The sequence below is a fragment of the Condylura cristata genome, unplaced genomic scaffold, assembly GCF_000260355.1.
Source record: "Condylura cristata isolate star-nosed mole 26May11 unplaced genomic scaffold, ConCri1.0 scaffold00008, whole genome shotgun sequence".
NCBI classification, from domain to species: Eukaryota; Metazoa; Chordata; class Mammalia; order Eulipotyphla; family Talpidae; genus Condylura; species Condylura cristata.
The window spans coordinates 41,341,581-41,367,506 of record NW_004567109.1 but is presented as its reverse complement, the minus strand read 5'-3'; the positions used below and the strand labels follow the sequence as shown (position 1 = coordinate 41,367,506).

Here is a 25,926-nt window from a genome sequence, read left to right as displayed (position 1 = left end):
CTTAAAACAAAGATGTTGTCTTTATACCAATGCCTAGTTTATTGTAGCTGCTTAATACGTTTTATTGGGATCAAAGTTATATTCATAAACAAGTTATCTTTTTGTGTACCAAAGATAATGATGAAGCTATGAATTAGGTGCTTAAAACCTTTTTGTGGGAAGAATTTTTTTTCTTGAAAAACAAAATGATTTAATATCAGTGAGGATAACTACCTTGAATCACTGATTAATTCAGATTAACTTTTTAATGCTTACTTTTAGCACTGGATACAATTTAGCAAATATTTTATAGTACCCATTCTGTTTTCCCAGGACAATATAGGGATTTCAAAACAGATGTGGTTTTTCTTTAACATGTTCAGCATGTAAAAGGTAACTATTTTAGGCTTATATTACTTAGACTTTGAGACTAAAATATCATAGTTCATATGTTTTTTATTTTATAGTTAAGTTTTAGTTGAATTATAATTAATGTTTTCCCCCAAAATCAATTTACTCTTTTGTAGTTTGCCCTTCTCATTGGGAAACCTTCATTTGAAATTCCTGGCTCTGGAAGGAAATCCTTTGAGAACTATCCGAAGAGAAATTTTAAATGTAACTATACTTAGAATTCAGTGTTTTTTTTTTTTTTTAATTCAAACATGCTATGTAAAACTACAAAGTATGGTCTGGTAAACATGTTATTCCTGTCTTTTCAGAAGGGAACCCAAGAAGTTCTAAAATACTTACAAAGCAAGATCAAAGGTATTTTTTTATTATATTTTAAAAGATACTATGAAAAGTGATATATGTTAATAGTCCATACATTTGCATGTATACGGAGGATAAATCTTTAGAAGAAATGGTCACTGGTGGGCACACCTCTAATTTTTAGATCTTAAGTATGCTGAAATTATAAAAACATCCTTAAATTTACAATAATAATATTCTATTCTCAATCTCTCAGAATTGTACTACACTGTATGAGTTAGAAAAAAACTAACAAATGTATACAAGCACTTAGCACTTTGACTTAAAAAAAAAGCAACACTTGACTTTGATGGTGTAAAATATAGCTTCTTTTGACTGGGAAGTATATTAAAAATTTTTTGAAAATCTGCTACACACATCAATTTACTAAGTTCTGACCAAAATAAAAACAAAACAATTTTTTCAGGATATCTTAATTTAACATGAACTGCACTGAAAATGATACTGTAAATTTAATTCTTAATACTTAACTAAAAGTGTGATATAACCTAATATTTTTCATTCATGTCATTGTATACACTAGAGCATTAAGAAAAATAAAATAAGTTGTAATAGTATATTCTGTATGACAAACCATTCTAAAACTTAGTGGCTAAATAGAGCTACTGATTTATCTCAAACTTTTGGTTATGCACATAACCTAGTTTTGTATCATATTATCAGTTAGTATGTGTTTAAAAATAAGATAGTTGCAATATATAATAAAGTACTCACAGTTAACATGGCAGAACATAGAGGTTGGGATAACTTTCTGCTCTAGAACCAACTATAAAAAGAAGTATTTACTCAAGGGATTTACTCAAGGGAAGACTCAGAAGTTCTCTAATAGGGTCCTAGGACTTTACCATGCAAAACTTAAACAATTTTAAAAAAATGCTAATCTTAAATGCCTACCAGTTGAAGCAAGATCAAGGATACAACTGATTTTTTGTTCTTTTCACCTTTGTTCTGCTCTTGACATGTATATTGGACTGTTAATAGACTTCTGTGACTTTTGTCTAGATTGCTGAAGTCTCTTACTAAAAATAACAAAGCTGTTTCTTTCTGTATGATGTTTGTTTTATTTTTTTATACCATAGGGTGGCAGTGTTAAACAGTCTAGATAGTGAGGGTGTGACTGTGTGTGAATGTGGAAGTATGCCTGTATGTTAGGATATATGCATTGAAAATAAGAAAAAAATCTGAATATAAGTAATGTAACAAAGCTTCCTTCATTGTGAAGATTGTCAAATTTTTAGGCGATAGGGAATGATCAGCATTGTGTCCGAACCTGAAAAGATAGGCCTATTTGGCAGACATCTTTGGAAAATGTTTTTCTTTGGGTAACAGATTCCTTCTAATGGACCACATTATTTTTTTTAATTGGAAGGTTTGCTTGATACTGTTTCTTCGAGATATTGTAGTTACTTTTTATAGTTCTTAATTACTCCTGAATTTCCTTACTGCCGGGGCAAAAAGGTTTTGATCCATATTACTGTGTTTTTCTTTGCTTTCTACTAATTAATAATAATCTTAGAGTTATTGGAAATAAAGAATATGGCTAAAGAATTTGTCTCCAATCATATATAGGCACCATATATATTATCTTTATGTACTTTCAAGAATTTAAAAGTTGAAATTGTAGTGTAAATATGGGTTTTATATAACTTCTTTTGCCAGATGATGGACCCAATCAAAGTGACTCTGTAATTGACACTGCCATGACACTACCAAGTGAATCCAGAGTCAATGTACATGCCATCATCACATTAAAATTATTAGACTATAGGTATGTGATTTTTTTTTTTTATAATATCGCAAAGCACTTAGGAAACTTTCAGAAATAATCATTCAGAAAAAAGACAACTGGTGGGGAAGAATTCATTAGAATGTATTGGTACTTGACTTATTATAGCAGCAATTGTAAAAATGATGCCAAAAAGCATATTAAAAGTATAATGAACTTAAATATCCATTTTAAAGGTGATTTGTATTTATTGTGTTTAAAAGACAGAGAATTATTAATAGTAAATATTGTGTTTAAGAGAGAGAGAATTATTGGTAGTAAAATCCTTACAAAAAAGATTTTGTTATTATAAAAAAATAGAGCAATGACAGTATTGGTCACTAGTAAAGTTAGCTAGTGACCAATGGATCACTAGGCTAGCATCCATAAAGAATAAGTATCCTTTAGTAAAGAGCTGGTGCAGTCAAAACTTGAGAGCTTGTATCTTCATATATCTAAATATAAATTAAATAATGTCACAATAACAATGTACTCTGCTAAAACATATGGAAACCTGAAATAATTACAATATCACTCTATAAGTGTCAGTATATGAAAGGCTAATATTTTTATATTTCATGGAATTGTCTTTAATTGGTGAAAGAATATACCTATGTATAGCTTGGGAGTGGTTGGCCAGTATTGTTTAGGTACTGTTTAAGGCAACAATGATAAAATTAACCAGTGCTTTCACAGTTCTTGCAGTAACTGGCTCTTTAGTGTAGTATACTAAATACTAAAGAATACAGACTGTAGTCAGGTGTTTTATTGTTTACTTTATCATGTGCTAAGGAGAGAGAAATTAGTTTAGTTTAATGCTGAATTTTTGAAAATTACTGTTATCTTGCAATAAACTGTATCTCAAAAAAAGTTGACATGTAACTCCGTTAGAGATTTTTGGGAAAAGGGGTGACAGCAGCTTTTTAAAAAACTTATTTAAAATTTTTTATTAGGTAAAATTGGTTTATAAGACTATGTAATTCAGAGGTATAGGCTCACACCACTTCAGATACATGTAACTACATTACATTACCACCAATGTACCAATAGTCCTCCACCATCAGTCCATTGGTAAACCCTTGACTTTTTGCTCTCCATGCTCTTTCTCCCTCATCTGTTATCGATTATAGTCGATTGATAATTTGTTCTGTTTTTCTACATTCTACATTCAAAAGGATTGTTGGTAGGAATGTAGAATGGTTTAGTCCCTATGGAAAACAGAATAGAAGTTTCTCAAAATATTAAAAATAGGGCCCTCCCTGGTGGCGCAGTGGGTTAAAGCACTGTACTAAGAATCAAAAGCTACTTCCGCATGAGTTCGATTCCCGCCTGCCCCGGAGGAGATCCACATGGCGTGGCAGACCTCTCCTGACCCGCCCGCTGCTCCCCTCAGCAGTGTACTTCATCGATCTGCCTGTTCTGCTCTCCACTCTGTCTCTGGTGAAGCCTCTCACCCTCCGCATCTCTGTCCTGTACTCCAGTTCTGTATGAATAAATAAATAAATCTTTAAAAAAAAAATTAAAAATAGGTCTTCCCTATGATCCAGCAATTCCCTTCCTAGGTTTCTATCTGAAGAATGCAAAAACTCATTCAAGGGATATATGCACTCTATATTCATTGCAGCATTATTTACATTGTCTAAGTTATGGAAACAACATAAGTGCCCAAGAACAGATGAGTAGATTAGGAAGATGTGATATATATGCATAATGGAATTATATACTCAGCTGTGTAAAAAGAAAAAGTAAATTTTTGCCATTTGCAACAACATGAATAGAACTGAAGTGGATAAATGCTAAACAAAAGTCAAAAAGAGAAAGACAAATTATAGATTCAATTCCTTTCTGATAAAGGAATCCACTTATTAAATGATTATCCCTGTACTTTTTGACTTTTAATATCTGTACCTCTAAAGTCATGTTTTTATTCATATATGAATGTTCACTATTTATATGTTCAAACACAAAATACTGTCTGAATTTCTGACAGTTTAAATTTTGTGGGTTTGTAGGTTTTTGTGACTTTGTTTACTAAACTTCATATCAACTGTCTTAAACAATCTTGTAAAATCTTCAAATGTCATTAAAAACAAATAGAATTCGTATCTTTCTACACTGTTAAGATTAATGCATTTTAAAACTATTTTTCATTTAGTGATAAACAAACAACTTTAATTCCTGATGAAGTGTTTGATGCAGTAAAAAGCAATGTTATCACTTCTATTAATTTCAGTAAGAATCAGCTATGTGAAATTCCAAAAAGGTAAGAATTCATGATGTCATTTCCATTAAGTAGTAACTCATTCTCAGTTGTAGTTGCATTGCAGATGCAAATATGATTATAGTTATAGTTTTTTATTTGAAATGTAATATAACTTTTATATTAACATTAGAGGGATTTAGCAAAATTTACTTATTTCCTGAGACATTAAATTAAAGTTCCTGTGAACTTTTAAAAATTATTTTGAGATAAACTACCCAAAGGATAGTCTTTCTTTATATTTTCATTACTAATAGGAGAGATAAAAAAAGATTTATAGGTTGTAGTTTAACCTTCATATTTAACATTTCTTAATTAAAGTAATAGCAAACTGTAAAATTACTAAACTTGGGCCCTCCTTGGTGGCGCAATGGGTTAAAGCACAGCACTAAGAAGCTAAAGCTACTTCAGCATGAGCTTGATCCCCAGCCCCAGAGGTGATCCACAAGGCCTGGCAGACTCCTCCTGACCTGCCCGCTGCTCCCTTCAGCAGTGTACTTTGTTGATCAGCCTGTTCTACTTCCTACTCTGTCCCTGTGAAGCATCTCTCTCATACACACACCCGCCCCAACCCACACCTCTGGCCTGTACCCCAAGTTCTGTATGCATAAATTAAAAAAAAATTACTGAACTTGATTAGGCTTACTTAGAAACATTCCATTCTTTTTATATAGCTTAAGTTTCTTTATAGTGGTATTTGCCAAACCTAGGAATTAACTTAAAATTTTTTGTAATTGCAATTAAATGTAATGATAACTTTGATAACAAATACTATACTGTACTTTGAAAATGTGTTTTTAAAAGTTGAAATATCCAATATGATGGTATTATATTATGCAATATAAAGAGGAAACTACTATATTACCAGATATATGTCTAACAATTTATTTTATGGAGTTAGTGCTGAGATTTGATATTTTTTCTTTGCCCACAATTGATTTCAGTGTAAAGTAAATAAACTTTTAAATTAAATTTTATTATATACTCAAAGTCAAATAGAAATTCTTATATTGATAACATTAAAACTGCCTTAAAAATATTTTATCAGTCACAAGTCCAAACTCAATGAACTTTTTGTAAGAAAACTAAAATAGAAAATCTTAGCAGAAATAATATAGCATGTCCCCTCATTGTCTACTAGTTTTGAAGATATGAAGTTAATCCAAGTTGCTAACATTTAAAAATTATTCTTGTTTCAGGATTGTAGAACTGAAGGATATGGTTTCTGATGTCAATCTTAGTTTTAATAAGCTTCCCTCCCTATCAGTGGAATTGTGTATGCTTCAAAAATTGACATTTTTAGATCTCAGGTATTGATACTGCTGCTTGATTCTTTTTCATTATATCTTATTGTCTAAATTTGCCTACATTTTGCCTACTCCTTCGTATTTTCGTAAGTATGAAAATTGGTTTTTAGCTTAATATTTAGGGGAAATTTCAAATTAAGCATTTAGGAAATATTTTAATCAGATGTCTATCATTTGGAAGCAATTTATAAATTCAGTGATAGGATAAAATTACTTAAAATATTAGCTTTTTTTTATATTCATGCTAAATCAGAGTTACAAATAGCACATGGAAAGAATTTGCTTCACATTGCTTCTATTCTGAAAATAGTCATAAAACTGTCATGGCCCCTTGGTGGTACAACAGCTTATATGGCTTCTCTTAAAAAGAACATACTTGGTTTCTAAATGTTACATTAATTGAAGTGACAGAATCAGTGTCATAGTTCTTTAAAGGTAATACTATTTATCTAATATATAATTATACGATCAATATATTTAACTGTGTTATAGATTACATGATATGTAACATAAATAATATGTGTTTAAAGGTAATATATGGATGTCATTTGTTTGCTTGGACTTCAAAACTTTATTTGCAAATTATATCTCTGTTGCCTGAGCTTCCCACAGTTCATATATTGTTAGTAGGTGTGTTTTTAGCTTATTTAAAGTATACTGTTTCTTGCTATATTCAAATAAAAAAACAATCAGGTAGCAGTAAAACTTTTTGAAGGTGTTCTTCCTGTAGAGATAAAAATTGTTCATTTAGAATCAAAACAAATTTAATACTGCCACCCTACTAGCTGTGGAATTGCTTCCATTTGGAGTGGCAATCACACTAGCAAATAACGTAAAACTACATTCTAGTTCAGTCTTAATGGAGCAGAGAAAATGAATCCATGTCTTCATTGCTAGTGTCTTTACTTCTTTTTGTCCTCACACCATTATGTATAAATAATCCTCTATAATTAAGCCTGACCTTTCTAACCAAGTGACTGATATTTGCTTTTATGTCTGATATCAGTAGGTAGAAAGCTCTATGAACAGGATAGAAACTAGCCCTGGGTTATTCAACACAAATTAATAAATACAGTAGCTGGAGAAAAGTACAGAGGAAAAAAGTATATAGATTATGCTGTGTAAAGTATTAGTCTGAACTTGGCTTCTTAATCTAAAGAAATAGGGTAGAGAAAATTATTCTCTTGATATAATAGGTTGCCATGTATATGGAGATAATTTTCTCACATTTTACACTACTATTATATAGTTTTATGATTGCCTTGTTAACATTTTTTCAAACATTGCTCCCAGATTCTGTTTATTACCATGTTTCCTAACAAGAGCTAAAGACATAAGCATTGTGCAAATTGAAATTTTAAACTTAAAGAGTATAAATGGATTTGCTTTAATACCTATATAGTAAAAAGCTCCAAACTTCTAAATATATAGAATTTTTTTACCTTCCTGTTGTTTCATTTTTGAAGTAAAATTACATATCTGTATGTGTGACATATGTATTAGCCTCAATCAATTATCTGTGGTATCAGGTATTATGGTATTTAGATACATGATTTTATGGGCCTTGTCTGAGAAATATTGATGAGCTCAATATAGGGAAATAAAGATTTAACATTCTGTATTTACCTAGTTAAGTCTGTTATTCAAGAGTTGATCTGTTATTTACATATTGGTTTTATTAGGTTTGTCATGTTAATCAAATACTTGAGGCAGCTGACTGATTCAGAATTCCCAGTACTCAGATCAATGATTGACAAAGTAGGCTATCTAATTATTTGTCTGACACTTTAATTATAAGTTAAATTTATGCACATTTTCAAACTTTATATGTCACCTTTTTCTTTCCTATTTAGGAATAATTTTTTAAATTCTTTACCTGAAGAAATGGGATCACTGATGAAACTACAAACAATCAATCTTTCCTTTAATAGGTAAGAAACAGAACTTAGAAATTAACAATTTTTTAAAACTTATTATTACTTTTAAATAAGTTAATTCAGTAATATAAATAGATAATAGGAAAGGCAGGAGTCCTCCATCCCATCACAAGCACCAGTAGGTGTGTATGAATGTTCTTCCATCCTGGCTCTGATAACAATTTATAGGTCTTTCTTACCAGCGATAAATCCAAAAGAGCCAAATAAGCAAAATGGTCACGTATGTTTACTTGTTTATATAGCTTTGTCTTTATTCACTTCTGCTTAGACTTGAAAGTGATGTTGCACTCATAATTTTCATATCTGGTGTCTGGTAGACTTTTGTTCTTTTTAACAATTTTAAGAAAGGTGTAGTCTGGAAGGAAGACAGATGTGCAGCTAAATAACTAATTGCTGTAGTGGAAACATAGTGCATAGAAAAAGTTATTGTGATCATCTGAAAGTAAAGGAGATAGCATTGAAATAGAGACTTGAAAATAGACATTTTCCAGACATTTGGAGATGGGATTCCTAGGTAGAGCAAGTAGTATGTACTAAGACACAAAGATATGAGAACATGGTGAATTTGGAAATCTTCAATAAGTGCAATATAACTTGAACCTTAAAACTATGAGGTAGTAGAAGTAGCAAAGTTGGGCATGAGTATAGCTTCTAACTCTATAGTATACTATAGTATCTAGCTTTGTATGCCAAATGAAACAAAACACTGTTAATAATAATGAATAGCTAATATTGGTAGCTTATTATCTGTGGACACTGGACCAAGTATTACACATAATATAAACACATACCTTGTTTAATTCTTATAAAAGCCCTACACATCAAATTGTTATTATATCTATTTAGAAATTGAGGATTAGGAATAAAGTAACTCACCAAAGGCCCAAGAGTAAATTATGGAACCAGTATTTGAGTTCAGGTGATTTGACTGGGCTCGTAACAATTGTCACATCATTTCCTATGATGTAAGTTGATTCTGACAATTTAATATACATATTAATAGCTAACACTACTGTTAGCTCTTAAAAGATATCTTGAAATCTTCAGATATATACATTCAGTCCTTCTAACAAAAGTTTAGTACTGTTATTCCTGATGTAGCAGATAATGCTGCTGGGGTACAGTGATGTTAAAATACTACCAATTTAAATTGTCCGTGCCATTATTTCTGCATTCTCGTGTGTTATATTGTTATAGCATTGTTGTCATTATTTAAAATACATGCACTATTCAGATCTCTTTTAGTTTTTTTATCTAAACTGCCAGTTCTCAGTTAAACAACTGAGTTGTTTAACTATCAGTTGCATTCCAATGTATTTGGGGAGATGGCAGGAATTAAGCCTAATTTCTTTGTTAGTAGGTGAGCTACATCTTTTTAAATTACTTTCTTCATAACTGGGGAAGATAAACCACTTAGGGACTGTTTGTCCACCTGTACTCCTGGTTATTGGCTCTCCAGTCCCCTTGGAAGGAGAGAACTGCTTTGAGTTATAACTTTCACTATTGTTTTTTTTTTCTTTTTTAATATCAAGGCAACAAAGAAAGGGCAAGATGGGGATGTGGAAAAGCCACTGCTGCACCGCTTTCCATCCACTCAAAACTCTTTTCTAGTCCATGCAGAAAGTTTGCCTCACATGAAACCATGCCAGCCCTGCCCTTCAGGACTATGGAGCCATTTTATGTTACTAGCTGAGTGTTGTTCAACCTTTCCCTCATTTGGCATATTTAGAGTTGCTTTAGAGAAGAATACTGCAACCTATGCTAGTTTTTCACCTTTTCAAGAAACAAAAATACACTAATTTCAGCCAAGCAAAATATTAGTCTTTAGTTTTTATTTAATATATTGTTTCATGAGAAAAGTAAACTAAGAATACCTGTGTGGAGACAATATATAGACAATTTCAAGATTATTTCTTTATTTCTTTAGTGAAGAAGTTAAACACATGGAAGAGGTTAATCCAAACTTTTAATTTTCTAACAATAGAAACTGTTAGAAACTGTACCAAGTCTGTGAACTTCCATGTATTTTAAGATTTCCAAAATTAGTCAAAATTCTGGAAAATTTGAATACAGGATTTACTCCAAATATGTGGTAACTTAAACTAGAGGAAACTGTATCTCACAATATCAAACTTAAGATCATCTATCTGAAGGAATGTTTTTGCCTGATTCCAGTATACTTAGGTAATTTTTTTATGTTTTAATAGGTTCAAAATACTACCTGAAGTTCTCTATCATATCCGCACACTTGAAACAATTTTGATCAGTAACAATCAGGTTGGATCTGTGAATCCCGAGAAAATGAAAACAATGGAAAATTTGATTACACTGGACCTTCAAAATAATGACCTCCTACAAATTCCACCAGAGCTTGGTAACTGTGTGAACTTAAGGTAATGACACAATTATATATTTTGCATTTATTTGATTTGAAGTTTCTTTTTTCTTGCTTAGGTACTTTTGCAATAAAGCTGAATTAACAAATTTAACTTGGGAACATAAAGGAAGCTTGAAATGTCAACTGAAAACTTAGGAGCTGAATTTAACAGAATAATTTATTTACTGGAACAGTATACAATGGTTTGGCATATTTTACTTAAGTAGGGCAGCATTTGTACCAGCTCTGGTGCCTCATATTGGAAGGCAACGGAAGCAAGTTGATTCTTGGTATTTGCAGTAGTTGTAGATTGAAAGTCTTTGTGAACACCAAACTAGTGAATACTGAATCATTCATTACTTTTGGAACCCGTACAGAGTTAGGTTCCTCTGAGCACCTGGTAACAACATTTTCATCATTTAGTCAATACATAACCTTGTTTTAAATGTTTTTCTGTATTGACATCTTATTTAATACTGTTGATTTATTACTGTAGAACTCATGGTGAAAGAGTGCTGTATAATTCATGCCTTAAGAAAGCTTATCTAACATAGGTGTTTTTTTTGTAAGGAGCATGACATCCCTATTTTGTTTAGGAAAATTAGACAACACTTAGTATTACACTTTCTGGACATTTTTAATAGTGAAATCGCCAACAAAAAGTACAAAATACCAAAAAAAGTTTAACTAAGTAGAACATGAAAAGAATACTTGTTTACTGTATGAGAGCTGAAACAAGAAGGCAGAGTGTCACCTTGTTTAACCCCCAGGGAAATGTGCCTGTTTAGCAGCTCAATTTTTTTGTTCTGTGCAAATTGATACAGATGATATTGGAAGTGTCATGTATATTGATTTTGGGGTTACAAATAAGTTTTGGTGAGTAGACAAATTAGCAAATATGGAATCAATAAATAATGAGTATTGAGTACAGTTTCTATAAATTGAGAAAATCCACTTCAAATCTATTCTCAAGGCTCACAAATATTAAGATATAATTTAGATCTATTGTTTGAGTCCTTGACTTTTACTTACATACTTATTATTAAAAATTAATATAAAAGTCTCTGTCTTATAATTTGAAGAGATTTTATAAATTAAAATATTATATAATATTTATAATTATAAATAATTATAAATTATCAACAAAACACTAAGACCTTAAGTCTTATATTGAATCTCATTTCAGAACATGTAAATAGATTTTATGTGTATATCTGGCAAAGGAAAGGAAAGGGGAGGTATACATTACTGTTTCCCAGGAGGAAGGAAATATATGGATTGCATTACAGTGGCTAGAGCAAGTCTTGATCAGTATTCTAATACTTGCGTAAATCTAGTTCAACTCTAATACTTGAGTAAATCTACTCAACCATTTAGTATTTGGTGTGATAAGCTTAGAATGTTGTGTCAAATTATAGTTCCTCTGTTTAATAGCCATGTGTGTGATCTTGGACAAATCTTATTTTCTTGAACTTTGTGTTTCCTCATCTATAAAACAGGAATAGGGTCATTAAGATAATTAAGGGAGTCAGTGGATGTTAATTGCTTAGCATAATACCTTTCACATAATAGGTATTCAATTAATGTTATTTTGGTTATTGTAAAATTTTAAAAAAATATTTAGATTTGAAGTCACAAAAATAGAAATTTTATTAAAAAATTGCAAATGAAATTAGGAGAAAAGTCTACGTAATGGACATTGTTAAAATTTACAATTTCTCATTTTTATTTAGAACATTGCTTCTAGATGGAAATCCATTCCGTGTTCCTAGAGCTGCCATACTAATGAAAGGAACAGCTGCTGTTCTGGAATATTTGAGAGACCGAATTCCTACTTGAATGAGAATTTTTATAATTTTGGTCATGTTAATCTTAGAATACTCAACATTGATAACATTTTTCTAAGATGTTATATACATTTATTAAGAAGGTAATCACATGTAGTCTTCATAGATTTGTTCTGAATATTTAACTTACACTGTTTACTTTTATTCCCTTATAACAAAGTTTTCAAGGTGGAATTTTTGTTTAATGTAGTTTAATATTTTTATAATCACTACCGTTTTGTAGAAGTGGGCTTTTTCCTGTCTCATTACTGTTTGTATTAAATATGTGAACAATTGAATATGCTCAGACTATTTCTACCTTTTATTTAGATATAATATTGAATTTATTATCTAGGACTGTATCTTGGCTATAAAAAAAATATTACCCATGATAGGACTTTTGCTAGTTATTGCAAATATGTTTAAATTAACATTAACTGTCTTATTTTTAACTCATCAAATCATTTTTGCAGGGTTTTTAATGTTACAGAAATTCTGCACAAAATATAGATCTTGGTGGAAAAAGTGTTTAATAACTCACAATTTTGAATTTAAAACATGACAGATATTCTTTGTCTTAGTATTATTTCCATAAAACAACCTGCTACTTCAAGAAATTTAGAGATTGGATCTGTAAATTTTTCCTTCAAAGTGTGTAAACATGTTAAAAATACCTTTGCTTTTTTTTTTTTAAAAGATTTATTTATGTATATAGAACTGGGGTACAGGCCAGAGGTGCAGGGGCTGTGAGAGGATTCACCAGAGGCAGAGTGGAAACAACAAGCAGATCGAAGAGGTACACTGCTGAGGAGAGCAGCAGGCGAGACAGGAGAATTCTGCCACACCATGTGGGTTACCTCCCTGGCCAGAGATTGAACTTGTGCTGAGGTGGCTGTCATGAGCTTCACTGCTGTGCTTTAACCTGTTATACCACCAGAGAGGGCCCCTTTGCTGTTTTAAATAAATGTACTAAGCACCTTATTTTAATTATATAGCAATCAGCAACAGAAAAATAAACCATAGAAATCTTGAAATGTTCTTAAGTACTTATTAAGCAGGTATTTGTATATGTAACTTATTCTTTATGCGTTTTAATTCAACCTTGTGTTTGTTTTTAATTTCCAGAGGCTTAATTTTAAAATTTGCCTGAATTTTGATAGAACTAAACTGGTAGTTATATGGTAATTCTCTAAAAGGGAATTTATTACAGGTTGATTTAATAAAAATTACAGAAATATTTTACACCAAAAATACCATAAATAGGCTGATTAGTCATAAAACTTAACATGAGATTCTATTAAGGGGTCAATCAGTAAAATGTATATTAACTAAAATCTCTAGATGAATAGCTAGGTATGGATTATGGAGGTGTGCTTGTAGTATTAAAAAACCGTTGTCAATAAAGAATACTAAATGTTAAGTTACATTTTTCAAATATTGATTTGATAATCTTTGATTTGGCTTAAAGAAAAATGCCTTTTCATATGACAGCGCTGTGGAGGACTAAGAAGTCTGTCTTGATATTAAACAGGAGACACTTTACAATAAGGTGACATTTTATTATTTATACAATAGAGACTTTTATGTTATTCAAAACACTTTTTTAAATACTGAAAAAGTTGAGTACACCAAAGCCGAAAAATGGCTCTGCTATACACTGCACAGCATTATTTTAGTCCCTGTATTTTGTATCTGTACAGAAAGCATCTTCAAAATGCATTCTAATCACATTGTATACCTTTACCGATTTTTTGTTAGAACAAAATAGAACTGGCGAATACAGCTTGCATTTGCAAATTAACTGACAAGGTATTTTTACTGATCAGTAAATTTAAAATGTAGATTCATAGGACTTCTTTGCACATAAAATGAAGCAGCTTTTAAGGTCATTATGGTCTCATACTGCAAAAAAAAAAATCCATTAAATACATTCACAATCTATGTTAATGAAGTAAATATGTCTTCATCCAGTTTTTATTTACATCAGTGTATATAGTTCAACTAAAAATTACTGTTGTGATTCAGTAGTTTTTTTAACACATACAAAAATGACAGATTTTTATATATAATTTAAGCTCAAAATCACAATTATCTCAAAATATTAATTACAATACAGCCATTTCAATTAAACATGTCATGATTCAGTTTTTTTAAAAAATGGTAAAATTTTTATTAAAGTAAGCAATTTGTATTGAATTGACTAATGTTTACCCACATAGAAACCCTTAAATGTTAAGAGGTGTTTTCTGCCCCCCTCCCACCCTAATTTTATACAGCCACCTAAGCTAGCAAAGAGACAGAAAAGGCCCCAATTTATAAAGATTAAGCCTCTTTTGCTATACTGCTGTGGCTTGTTTCTTCCATAAAAGCTTTACAAGGGGAGTGTCAATAATTATGCAGTGAAATGCATGCATCACTATACAGTATGTCTATGTAAAGTGTAGCATTTACTAATGCACATTAAAATGTTCACAAAGACTGCAAAAGAAGTCATAAAGAAGCACTTACAAGGATCTACCAATTGCAAATTGTAAACTTGAAAACTATGATAATATAATAGAATTTCTTTGAAACCATCACAATTAAATTCTTTCTCTGACTAAAGGAGCTCTAGTTATTTGGCCTTAAGATGTCACTGTTGGGCTGCACATATGGTAGTGAAGTCTGATGTCAAGAATAGCAATCTAGAGACTGTCTTCATTTTGCTAAAATAGTGGCCTATGTTACTCACTACTTAGGAATTTTTATTAAATTTGCAGAAGAGTGAAATATTTCATTAACTGAATTATATGACCTCATGAAATATGGAAGATATGTGTTCATGTGCTTATTAGCACATGGATATTTTATTAAAATAAATTGGAATTAGGTCTTTATACAATGAAAGGATCATGCCCCCAAATAGATTAGAAATAAGTTAAATAGCTTGGGAAAGATTTTCATGAACTTTTTAAAAAATCTCTAAAGACAGAGTCTCATATTCTTTTACTTATAATTCTTAACAAACCAATTAAAAAATCACTCAAAAGATGGAAAAACTTTTCACTTAGAATTTCTGACATTTACTATTACTTTCAATAGAAAAAGACAATACATTGTTTATATTATGGTTTAAATAGCTATGTGTATGGGGGTGAGGGAGGGCTGTCCTTGCATGGTTATAAAGTGGGAACCTACAGTACTTGCAAGCTTTACTTTTTGCAAGGCTATTTGTGACTTATCTTCAAAATTTACAAAAAGATTTCAGTATCTTTACTTCTGCTTTTCAACTGGGGAAAAATTCCTCCTTCATATGAGAACATATAATCATCCTTTAAGCTTCCTTTAGTCTCTTCTATATACTGAATACAAAGAGCAACTTGATTGCCTCTTGAGACAAAAATATCCAGCTTATCTATCAACTATCTTTCACTTCTCTTCATTCCAAACAGAATATAGTAAGGCTTGTATTTTTAAGGAGAAAAATATAGTTGAATATATTAGGGACATGCTTAAATGTCAGCCAGCAATATTAAAACATTTATTGCGTTTTTGAAACTAGGTGTCAAAAACTGACACCGAATTTCTTAAAGAACCTAAAATACCACACTCCTTATTTCTTTACCACAAACAAGACCATTAAATATCCTCTGAGTGAAAAGACTAAGTATTGAAAGTAAAACTTACTTCAACAATATATTTTCTAAAATTAAATTCTTGAGCATATGGGAACTACTTTATATTCCCTCTGTATGAAAGTTTCATCTTGGCTTTCCTATTGACTTTATGAAAAAATGATCATGATTTTCTGACTAAATTAAGAAATGTTTATTAGCAGAGAGTTGAAAAAAGAATACAAAGAAATACATGATTAGCTATCATGAAAGTCAGCTGACCTGCATACTGGGTATTATTTAACCTCATTACATCACCTGTGCAAAACAACTGCACTAAGAAAAACAATATATGTGTGTCTTTGCAGACACAAAACCTGAGTCACAATAAAAAGTTTTCAATATAAGAAACTTTTTCTTAATGTAGGAAAATAACCTTTAAAGGGCCAAAAATACCTTTGTACAATGTAACCAGCTTAACTTTAAAATGCCAGTGTGCTTAAATATCACATATTTTATCACCCAACCAAAAAAAATCATTTACATTTGATCATCTATAGCCAAGATACCCACATTTTTATTTGTAACATCTATTTTCATTCCCCTGAATTCATGGACTTTCTTAAAAAATAAAAAGCACAGCCAAACATGAATACTGTTTAATTTGAGATGAATAGTTTCTGCTTTTTTTCTTTCTGAATATTGAGGACACAGGAGATTTGCAGTTGCTAGAAATACAACTTAATGAAAAGCCACAACGGAATTCTAAAACTCAAAACCAAATGTATGACCTATTACTGAAAGAAGTATTACATGGAAAAATACTTTGTAGAGAGCTGGGTCAAAGTCTGCATGAAGCTATTCTCTCATTTGCAGACTCCCTTTCTGTAGACTGAGTTCTTTAAACCTTCAAAACCTTTTGTTCTCCATGCTCCATTTCCACTATTTTCAGTAGATTTCTTACTTTCATATTTAAACCCCGAATTGTTCTAACCAAAGCTCCTTTGCTCACTGGTTACAAAGTCCTCTTACCTACATCTTTATTATTTCTTCATCTTCCTGACTCAGTTTTCTGAGCTGACTCCTAGATCTCCTCTCTTGTGCCACTTAACTACTCATTAGAATTAAATATGTTTAATTGTTTCCACTGTTTCATCGTTAAACTCTAAATTAAGGCTCATGCTGGAACCCACATACTTATTCCCTGGGTTGTATATCTCTCCAGTGCATGCTGAAGAAATTTTATAGATGTAAGTGCAAATTGCGCTTTAATGTTGCCCCCACCTGGCTCTTTTCACACATTATATTTATGTCAATTAAATCACCCACCTACATAGGAAGACACCTGAACAGAAAGGTATAATCCTGGTAGCTGTAATTGGCTATGAGGGTCCTTTGACCACTTGTGTCAATAGGTGAAGGGGTTCTGGGCATTGCCCTTGAATGCTGCACATTTCCTCTCTGAGGACACTAAGTCCGGTTTGGGGATGGGGCGAGGGTGGGGGTCTGCAAACCCTAGATTAGGGGCATCAGCAAGAGAACTATAACCTTTTCCTGTCTTTTTATGTGACACTTGTCTGAGAATCACTAGAAGGATTTTGTATTGTGTAGGAGGCCAAAAACAGAGTCATACTTTCTCTGCCAACAGACTTGTTACCATGGGAACCAATGCAGAAAAATGAAAATATGCAAGAAGCTGAGGATTAAATGTGGAGAAAATTGATAGGGAGTTGGTTTCTACATGGCAATTTGGGCATTTGGGATTTAAAGAAACAGCATGTTCCTTGTGGGGCCTAATCAATGAAAACGGACAAAATGATTTGGTGGTAGCTGGTCCCAGAGGCTGAGATGAGGGAATGAAGAAAGAAGGCAGAAAGGTCCCTATGCCCTTCAATAGGCATGTCCATATTTAGCTTATAAATCAAAAATGCTGTAACAATTCTCAACCTTCTAAAGCCAGCACACACTACCTAGCAAGATTATTGCACATCTTGTATATTATTGCTTGAAGCATCTTCCCAAACATTTAATAAAACAAAACACCATTTGTAAATTCGCACTGCCTCTCCCATAAGGCAGCTTTGTAAGCTAAAACTTGAGTCAGTTTTTCATTAAGAAAATAGTTATTTCACTTCCTCACTTACTAAGGTCCTCTCTCTTTCTAGAGTTGATAATTAAACTGACCCAACCAGAGGATTCCAGGAAAACTCAGAACAAAGACTTGAAGTTTCAATCTAATCTCAGAAAGGCAGAACGACAATCATACTCTCAAAGGCTCTGGGGAGACTCCCAAGCTGTCCCCAAATATCTCAGGCCATTTCCTGAAATCCTATCATTATTGCCTCATGTCAGTGACTTCAGCCTTTGGCTTATATTTAAGTACATTTGCCCTGAGGAAACGGGGGATGGTTACATTGTCCATTAGCTTGATCTGACCCTTCCCTGAGAGCTAGTTTTCAAGGAGTAGTGACACCCTCCCCATGACCCACCCTCAATCACATATACAAATCGAAAACTAGAAACATCAACCAGAAAGTTGGTAACAAACCTTTTTAGATGGTGTTTTGCAACCATTCCAAGCCGGGTAGATTCACCGTCAGTTCTAGCAATTTAAAGAATTTTGGAGATCTTGGCATCATCTCTGCAGGTTTTAATACTAAGCAGGGGAAAACAAAGCAATAGGAAGACAGCAACTTGGAACTCCCTTCTCCCAGGGTGATGCTGCCCTTTTATTCACTCCCTCCTAGGCACAGGTGTGCCCACTTGCACATGCGCACATACACCCATGCGCCGGTGGCCATAATTAGGCACACCTGCCCCATACCCAAATTCCATGTACGTTAACAAGATACAGGCCACAGCTGATAGCCACAGAGGCAAGTGGAAAAGCCTGATAACTTCATTTACCCTCCAGATGGTTTGAGTACTTCTAACTACAAATAGTCTGAATAAAACTTACTCTTTGTGCAGTGTTGAACACACTGGACACAGGTTCATGCTCAATAATGGCTTCTTGTTCTGTATGTTAAGAGTCCTTCTGAATCCTCTGCCAATCCCAACAATGGTGGCTTGAAAGGCCAAAGCTCACTGATTTCTTAGAGTCATCATAGAGCTCTGAAATCTGATAAAATGCCTACATATCTTACCAGATATGTATTGGGAGATAGAATTGGGAGGAAATTTTGATTATACATGGAAATCTGAAGAGATCTGAGTCTTGCTTACACTCAAAGTATTATAACCACATTGCAGTAAATCTCAGTACCTGAGACATCAGTCTTTGTTCTTGTAGGTAGAAAACATTAAAACAACTTGAAGTAGGACTAATCATCAAAGCTATGCAGGCAACTTTCTGAGATAGGCAAATGTAATGGAGTTTTCACAAGGAACTTAATTAATATATGATAAAAAAGAGGCTGTTTGTTTTATTTTTCTGATATGGTGCTTAAAGTCAGGTAGCAGATGCCTGGAGGAACACTTACTGGTGCGCATTAAACTAAAAAAAAAAAAAGATCCATTTTTTTTTTTTTAGCAACTTTACAATTCTGTTCTCTTGCTGGCCAATCACACCTTGGGCAGAATTCAGTTCCGTTAGGCCAAGAGAACACCTGACTTAATAGTTTGTTGCCACATTCATTACTTAGATAAGAATTTAAAAACAATAAATCTCAAAATACATTGAGAATTTAAATTAGGTTCCTTCAAATTTTTGAAGCAATATGATTTATCTTCTCAATTTTCTTTGTCGTTGTATAAGTGGTTCCCTGCTATATCATGTATCTTAAAGAGTCACAGATGTAATTTGTACAGGTTTTCTAATTTATCACATAGCTCTATATTGTTCATAAAAGAACCATCTTGCTAGTATGAGGACATTTATTGCTTTCAATTTCCACACATATTTAAAAATCAGACTGACTAGTGGAATGATGATTTCTTTATAATAGGCATATGATGAATAAATTTGGAGATCTAATTAGCACATAGCACAGTTAATAATATTCTATTAAATATTGGGATTCTGCTAAAAAATTAGATTTCAGGTTCTCTTGTACAAGGGGCTGAAGCCAAAGACAGTTACAGGTGGTGCCCCCTGGAATGAAAGGGGTCTGGCAAGGATGAATAGTCCCAGGAGAAATACACACAAAGTATGGGTGTAGAGTGGAGACTCTAATAAGAAATCTAAGGGACTGCAGAAGCAGCCCCCAGTTTTTGTTTGCTTGCTTGTATTTTGTCTGGGGCTATTCATCCTCACCAGAACCCCTCTCCAGAGGGCACCACCTGTAACAGTCTTTGCTTTCAACCCCTGATTACATCTCACCACAATAAACAAGTGGTAATTATGTGAGGAGCTGATATGAACTTGACTGTAGTTCATGTTATGTATACTTCAAACATAATTTTTACTAAAAATGAAAAATTGAAGGGAAAAAATAAAAAAACCAAGGCCATCACACTCCATGCTGGTTCTTTTGGGATAAAGGTCATGTGTTAATTAAATAATTAAATTTACAGTGCATACACACACAAAAAATGATGCCTTTTCAGTACTGACCAGTGACTACGTGTAGATGTTGGGCTTCTTCAATGCCCTTTAACCTCCATCATTAGCAAAGTAGCGTGTGAAGGCCAAGAGCCCTCTAATATAGTGTTTAAAAAGCATGACCTCATTTTCAAATGTAAGCATGCTGTATAGTACATTGCAAATTTTTTGATAAGCTCATATTTTGATGCTACAGAGACACTTAATTGTCTAAAGAAAAACCCACTATTTCATCACCAAATGGCTGATTTCCAGACCATCGTTGACCTCCCATACTTTTTGCACACAACTTTATTAAGTAGTAGTTCCAGGATAATGCTAACCTGAGTCAAAATATCCTTAATTTTTACCTCAAAGAGCAAACAAAAATTCTAGTATTTTTTTGTTGTCTATGGAATCATAACTGCTGTTTCTTTTGCTAACATGATCTTTAGAAAAGCTGTGGGAATTTAGATAGCTATATTTTACTGCTTAGAACTTTGGGTAGGATAGCTGAAATTGTCGTCATTGCTGTTTTTAAAGAAGGATCTGCTGGCATGGGCCATGTCAGCATTTGACCTCAGAGGCAAGTATGAAACTTATGTCTGGTTAGGTTTTAGCTTTTCACTTCCTAGAAAACTTACCATAAGTGCTGTTCAACTCACATTTCTTACTGGTGTTGGGTCCTGTTCTATATGTACAAAGCATCCCCTACGTAGTGGGGTGTTTGCTAACAATAGTTATGATCGTTTCCTTGCAGTAGGTGCATGATCAATACTCAGGTTATGCATGCCTACCAAAGTACACCCATTTTTCCTAGGTATTTAAAACAAATTATTTTTAAGCAAGGATTTCAAGAAACAATGAAGGTTAACTGTTCTGGGGTCTCCTCAGGTTGATCTACAAAATTGCAGTGGTGACTCTTCTTTCTAGGAAGGAAGATTTGCTTTTGATTCCTGCAGCCTCTTAACACTTTAAACCCTCAGGGAAAACCCTTGAAAGGACAGTGTTTGATTACAGTAGAGAGCCAGAACTTAAAGGGTGACTATTCCTCCCTGCTATGCTCATTCAGATGATACTTTAGCTATGGTTATCACTATCACCTGAGGCTTGTTCTTTTTGAGAAAAAAATGCATAGGAGAGGCTATAGGAAAAAGTTCCAAACTCACATGAAAATAAAGCTGAATGAAAGCATTTACCAATTTTTTAGACTGGGAGAGAAAGTGATTGTACTCTGTTTTCTCATATTTTGTATCTATACAACAACATTCAATTCTGTTTCCTCACTAGTGTTTTTTGTTGGGAGCTACCATGATCCAATATTTTTATGTCCTACTGTCGTCATAATCCTGTGCTCATTAACATCTGTTGATTAAATTTTTAGTACAAAAAGAGAAATATAAATTGTTTTAATCGTGATTTTTTTTTTTTAAAGGATAAACACATAGATTAAATCCAGAGGACTTAGAACTACTTGATCACCTTTCTGAGCTACATCTGCTGAAACCTACATGCAGGCCTGGCTGCATACTCGTCACAGTACATATTGCTGTGGGGTTGCAGGTGAGCATGCTGCCGATATTTTTGGCAAATTTAAAAAAGAAAAGAAGACATAGTCCCTTACCTTTGAGTAGTTTTTGATGATCCAGGTAACAAGGCCACAGGGGTAGTAACTGTCATTATAGGAAAGATATGGAAGACTAAAAAAGCCTGTATTGTGTGTGTGTGCTTGAGTGTGTGTGTGTCCGAGAGTGAGAGAGAGAAACAGAGAGAGAGAGAGCACTAAGTTTCAATTTCTCTGGGAAATGGTCACAAACATAGCTCTGTAATGTTTGCTACCAACATTCATGGCTTTCTAAAGAACATATCAAAAGGATCTTCTAGAGACTCTGTCTGATTGTAATGACACTGTGATTCTATTAAGTGCAAAGTACTTATTGCTGAATTGAATGCCACCACAAGTGTGGCTGGAAAATTTGGATAGTTTAAAAGACTATCCAAAGACTGGCTAGCAAAGATGGATAGTTTAAAACACACACATGGACTGCAAGGAAAGATAAGTGTTAACCAGCCAGGAATAGTTTGTATATAGCAGAGAGCAAAATCAAATATAGAGACTGGCTTACTACCTACCAACCTTTCTTCTTACAGGTGAATTCTGGTTTGATGATGGGCAACAAAGGAATGGATTCTGGAAAGTGACTGTAGATCACTTAGTTTGCAGGGAGGGTGTTACAAATGGGTAGTGAGCATCCAATTGGGACCGTGGGAGGGAGAAGAGTACAGTATTTCAAAGAGTTAACAGTTCTTCACAGCTTTCTTCTCTTCCATCAGCTGTTGAGGTCCCATATTAGAGCCCAACCTTGATTATTAGAACCCATTTATTGTACCTAACAGCACAGTGCCCCAACGTGCTTTTAGCATCACACAGAAAATGACTGTTCTGCATAATGGTCTATACATGGGCAAAACAGAGAAAGCCTCTGCAGGCCAGAGTGAGAGTAACAAGCCCCAAGCCCTATGTGCTCTGAAGAGTCAGTGTCTCGATGCCAGTGGGATTTTGCTAGCTGCTAGACAGGAAGCATTGACCTTGACATTGTTCCCAGAAATATAAAGTTAAGATTTTCAACAGGAAGGGGAGGGGGGAGGAGAAGAATAAATAGAAAGAAGGGGAGGAGAGGGGAAGAGGAGGAAGAGGAGAGGAGAAAATATTTCAGGTAATAGTGGAGACTGAAAATCTAGAGGTAGCATAGTACCACATATCAGTGCCATAGGGGAACAAAACTAATAGCTTTCAAGTAAGTTTTCTCATCACTTAGTTCAAATTCTTCCCCATTTTAATTCTAACATTCAGTTTTGGATTCTGCAACAAAACCTATTATGAAAAGCTTATGGATATCCAAGATAAAAAAGATGATGAAATAGAAAACAAGGCCAATAAACAAGTCAAAAGCTTGTTTGTTGAAATCCAAAAGTGGGAAACAAGGATGGAAACCAGGAGTGTGTGCCTTAAAATGTGTGGCCACATTGTGTACAAATTAAATTTATTAAGGAGATATTTATCTCCCTGTAATTGCACTTGGTAAGCAAATTCAAAACAGTGCATGAAACTGGTATGTTTGCAGTCAAGAATTACAAAAGACCAATTCCCAAAGACAGTTGAACAGAATTTGCCAAGAAAGCACACTATTCCTCATGTGATCATGTGGCCAGAAGGAAAGCATTTTCTCTGGAGGAAAGCATTGGAAAGTTTAAATCATTTTGCATAGATTTGGGGAAGGAACATCTTGTTTGTCCTCTACTTTTGTTTGGGGTTGAAAGGTAAAAAGATTAAACAGTTTTCAGAGAATCACCATGCATTCAAAATAAGCAGGGCTTTTGAAATTAGCAAAGAGGTCTGGATAAGGATGCTGGCTAACCTGTGAGTGTGAGGGTATAATTAGCTTAGAAGTAAGCAGAAACATTTGGCTTTTAAAACAATGACCCAGCCAATGGAGGCCCTGAAATGATAACTATCTGAGAACTGCAACTGCTTGAGAACACATGTCACTAAAGCTGCCAGGGGCTGTGCCATCAACACTCAGACATTCTGTCTCAAAGGAGGGAGTTGGCAGAGACAGTAAACTACCTTTGGAATCTAATGGGCACCTTATGAGCTAAATTTTGAAATACACCCCTTATTCACTTTCTAATAAGGTAAAATTTGATTATAATATTGGGCTCTTTATACACATCAATGAAATGAATTTAGGAGTTCATATCAGTTGCCTACTAAATTGCCAGATGTCAACTACAAATAATAAGATACAACCCTATTTAGACTGGACTTGTTTTAGAATTACATAAGGAAGATTATACTAGGAAAACTTCATTTCTGAAGCACTAAGTTTTGAAACATTCATTTCAAAAAATACATTTGAAAAATGCACACTGGCAGGTAAACAAAATATTTGGAAAACACAGGCAAGTTAGAGAACTTCTAAAATGAAAATGAACAATTAAGAAACATTAAAACCTGAGGCTTAGAGAAAGTGCAGCTAGCCTTGCTCCCTCTCTTTGGGACCTAGAGAGATGTAACAACCTGAGAGATTTAGTCAAAAAAAATATAGACACTGCTTTAAAATACACTGAAAGGTCTTAACATTTTCCTCTACATTGTTTAAATTTAGAGCATTGTTTCTAATAAATTCTTTCACAAAGTATGGAAAGAACATTATTGACACATACAAGAGGCCTAAGAACAGACTATTTAGAGCATATGTCAAACTCTAATCCTAGGTACCAACTGTCGACGCTTATGTAAAATATATCAACAGATATATGCACGCCACCTGGTGGTGACTCTTGTAACTGCAAGCATGTTGCAAAAAAAATGTGCATCTGAAGATTAACGTGTCAGATTGCAATTCACTAATTTAAATGGATGTTCTTGTGAAAACATATGATTTGTTATTTTATCAGAGTGGGTTACTGAGGAAGTAGTAGCCTCTTCTCTGCAGTAATTTAAAAATAGTTTTAGTTATTCCCTGAAAGTAGATAACCAGATACTCTTAAAGTCCTTTTCTCTCATAATAGAATGATTTTCCTCATTTCCTCACAGAAGTCTAAACTATAGTTAAGATGTTTACCATTGACCTTAAATTTTTATGGAATTTCTTGTAGTGATCTCTGTATCAAGAATTTGTGTGTAAAAGTTTACCCCACTACATTACAAAAATAGATCTTAGAAATGGATAAATATATATATTTTGCCCATGCCTGGTTTTTCATTTTGGATTTTTTTCTACTCTGACATAGTAGGAGAGCGCCTAGAAACCAAGAAAAGCTGGGTGTCCATTGTCTGGCCAGGACAGAAGTAGGAGAGGAAAGGAATTCTAGGACTGCCCAAGGAAGGGATACAACCATTAGAATCAAAAATATTAAATTGAGTCTGCTCACTGGCATCCATTCTCTCTATTCCTCTTTATCACCTGTTTAACTCCTCTTTATGTTCTAATTTTTATTTCCTTGAGAGCTTATTGATTTCTTTGTCAGCCCTCAAGTTTGACCTATTCTTACTATTCTAAAATACAATTCTAGAAGATGTCAGTCAGTAATATCAATATTAATTTTCACTTGATTTTTCTTAAGACATTGGCATTCTTTTCCTCACATAAATATCTACACACTGGGCTATAAGATCAAAGAGTAGGCATCTGGAGAGTTTGATGTGCCATACTGTCAAAGATAACAATGATGGGATTTTCCTTTGAGGAAGAATCATGGCAACTAAAGAACAAATTTTCTGAAAAGCAGTTATAATCAACCAGTTAGAAAGCTTTCCTTGTGTAAAGAAATTCAAGAGCAGAAGCAGATGGAGTATTTATTATTATTAAATAAGCACAATATTTGGGCCCTCCCTGATGGCCAGTGGGTTAAAGCACAGTGCTAAGAAGCTAAAGCCACTTCAGCATGAGTTCGATCCCTGCCCTGGAGGTGATCCACATGGTGTGGCAGACCTCTCCTTACCTGCCCGCTGCCCCTCCATCAATCGGCTGGTTCTGCTCCCCACTCTGTCTCTGGTGAATCCTCTCACTGCCCCTGTACCTT

General features: G+C 33.4%; 1 protein-coding gene across 3 annotated transcripts in view; it reads left to right on the top strand.

Moving 5' to 3' along the window:
- LRRC40 (leucine rich repeat containing 40) overlaps positions 1 to 25,926 on the top strand; it is a 72,179-nt gene that overhangs the window by 23,495 nt on the left and 22,758 nt on the right. For 2 of the 3 annotated variants that reach the window (XR_001145269.1, XR_001145268.1), the window contains exons 8-16: positions 507 to 594; positions 699 to 744; positions 2,410 to 2,518; positions 4,671 to 4,778; positions 5,975 to 6,085; positions 7,936 to 8,013; positions 10,227 to 10,412; positions 12,130 to 12,326; positions 21,773 to 21,900. Coding sequence is in view for 1 of the 3 variants with exons in the window: in XM_004679112.2 (XP_004679169.1) it covers positions 507 to 594; positions 699 to 744; positions 2,410 to 2,518; positions 4,671 to 4,778; positions 5,975 to 6,085; positions 7,936 to 8,013; positions 10,227 to 10,412; positions 12,130 to 12,235 (832 nt within the window). In the remaining 2 variants the exon portion in view is untranslated. Of the gene's footprint in view, positions 1 to 506; positions 595 to 698; positions 745 to 2,409; positions 2,519 to 4,670; positions 4,779 to 5,974; positions 6,086 to 7,935; positions 8,014 to 10,226; positions 10,413 to 12,129; positions 12,932 to 21,772; positions 21,901 to 25,926 lie in introns of those variants that run through there. The other variant, XM_004679112.2, reaches the window with a different exon arrangement.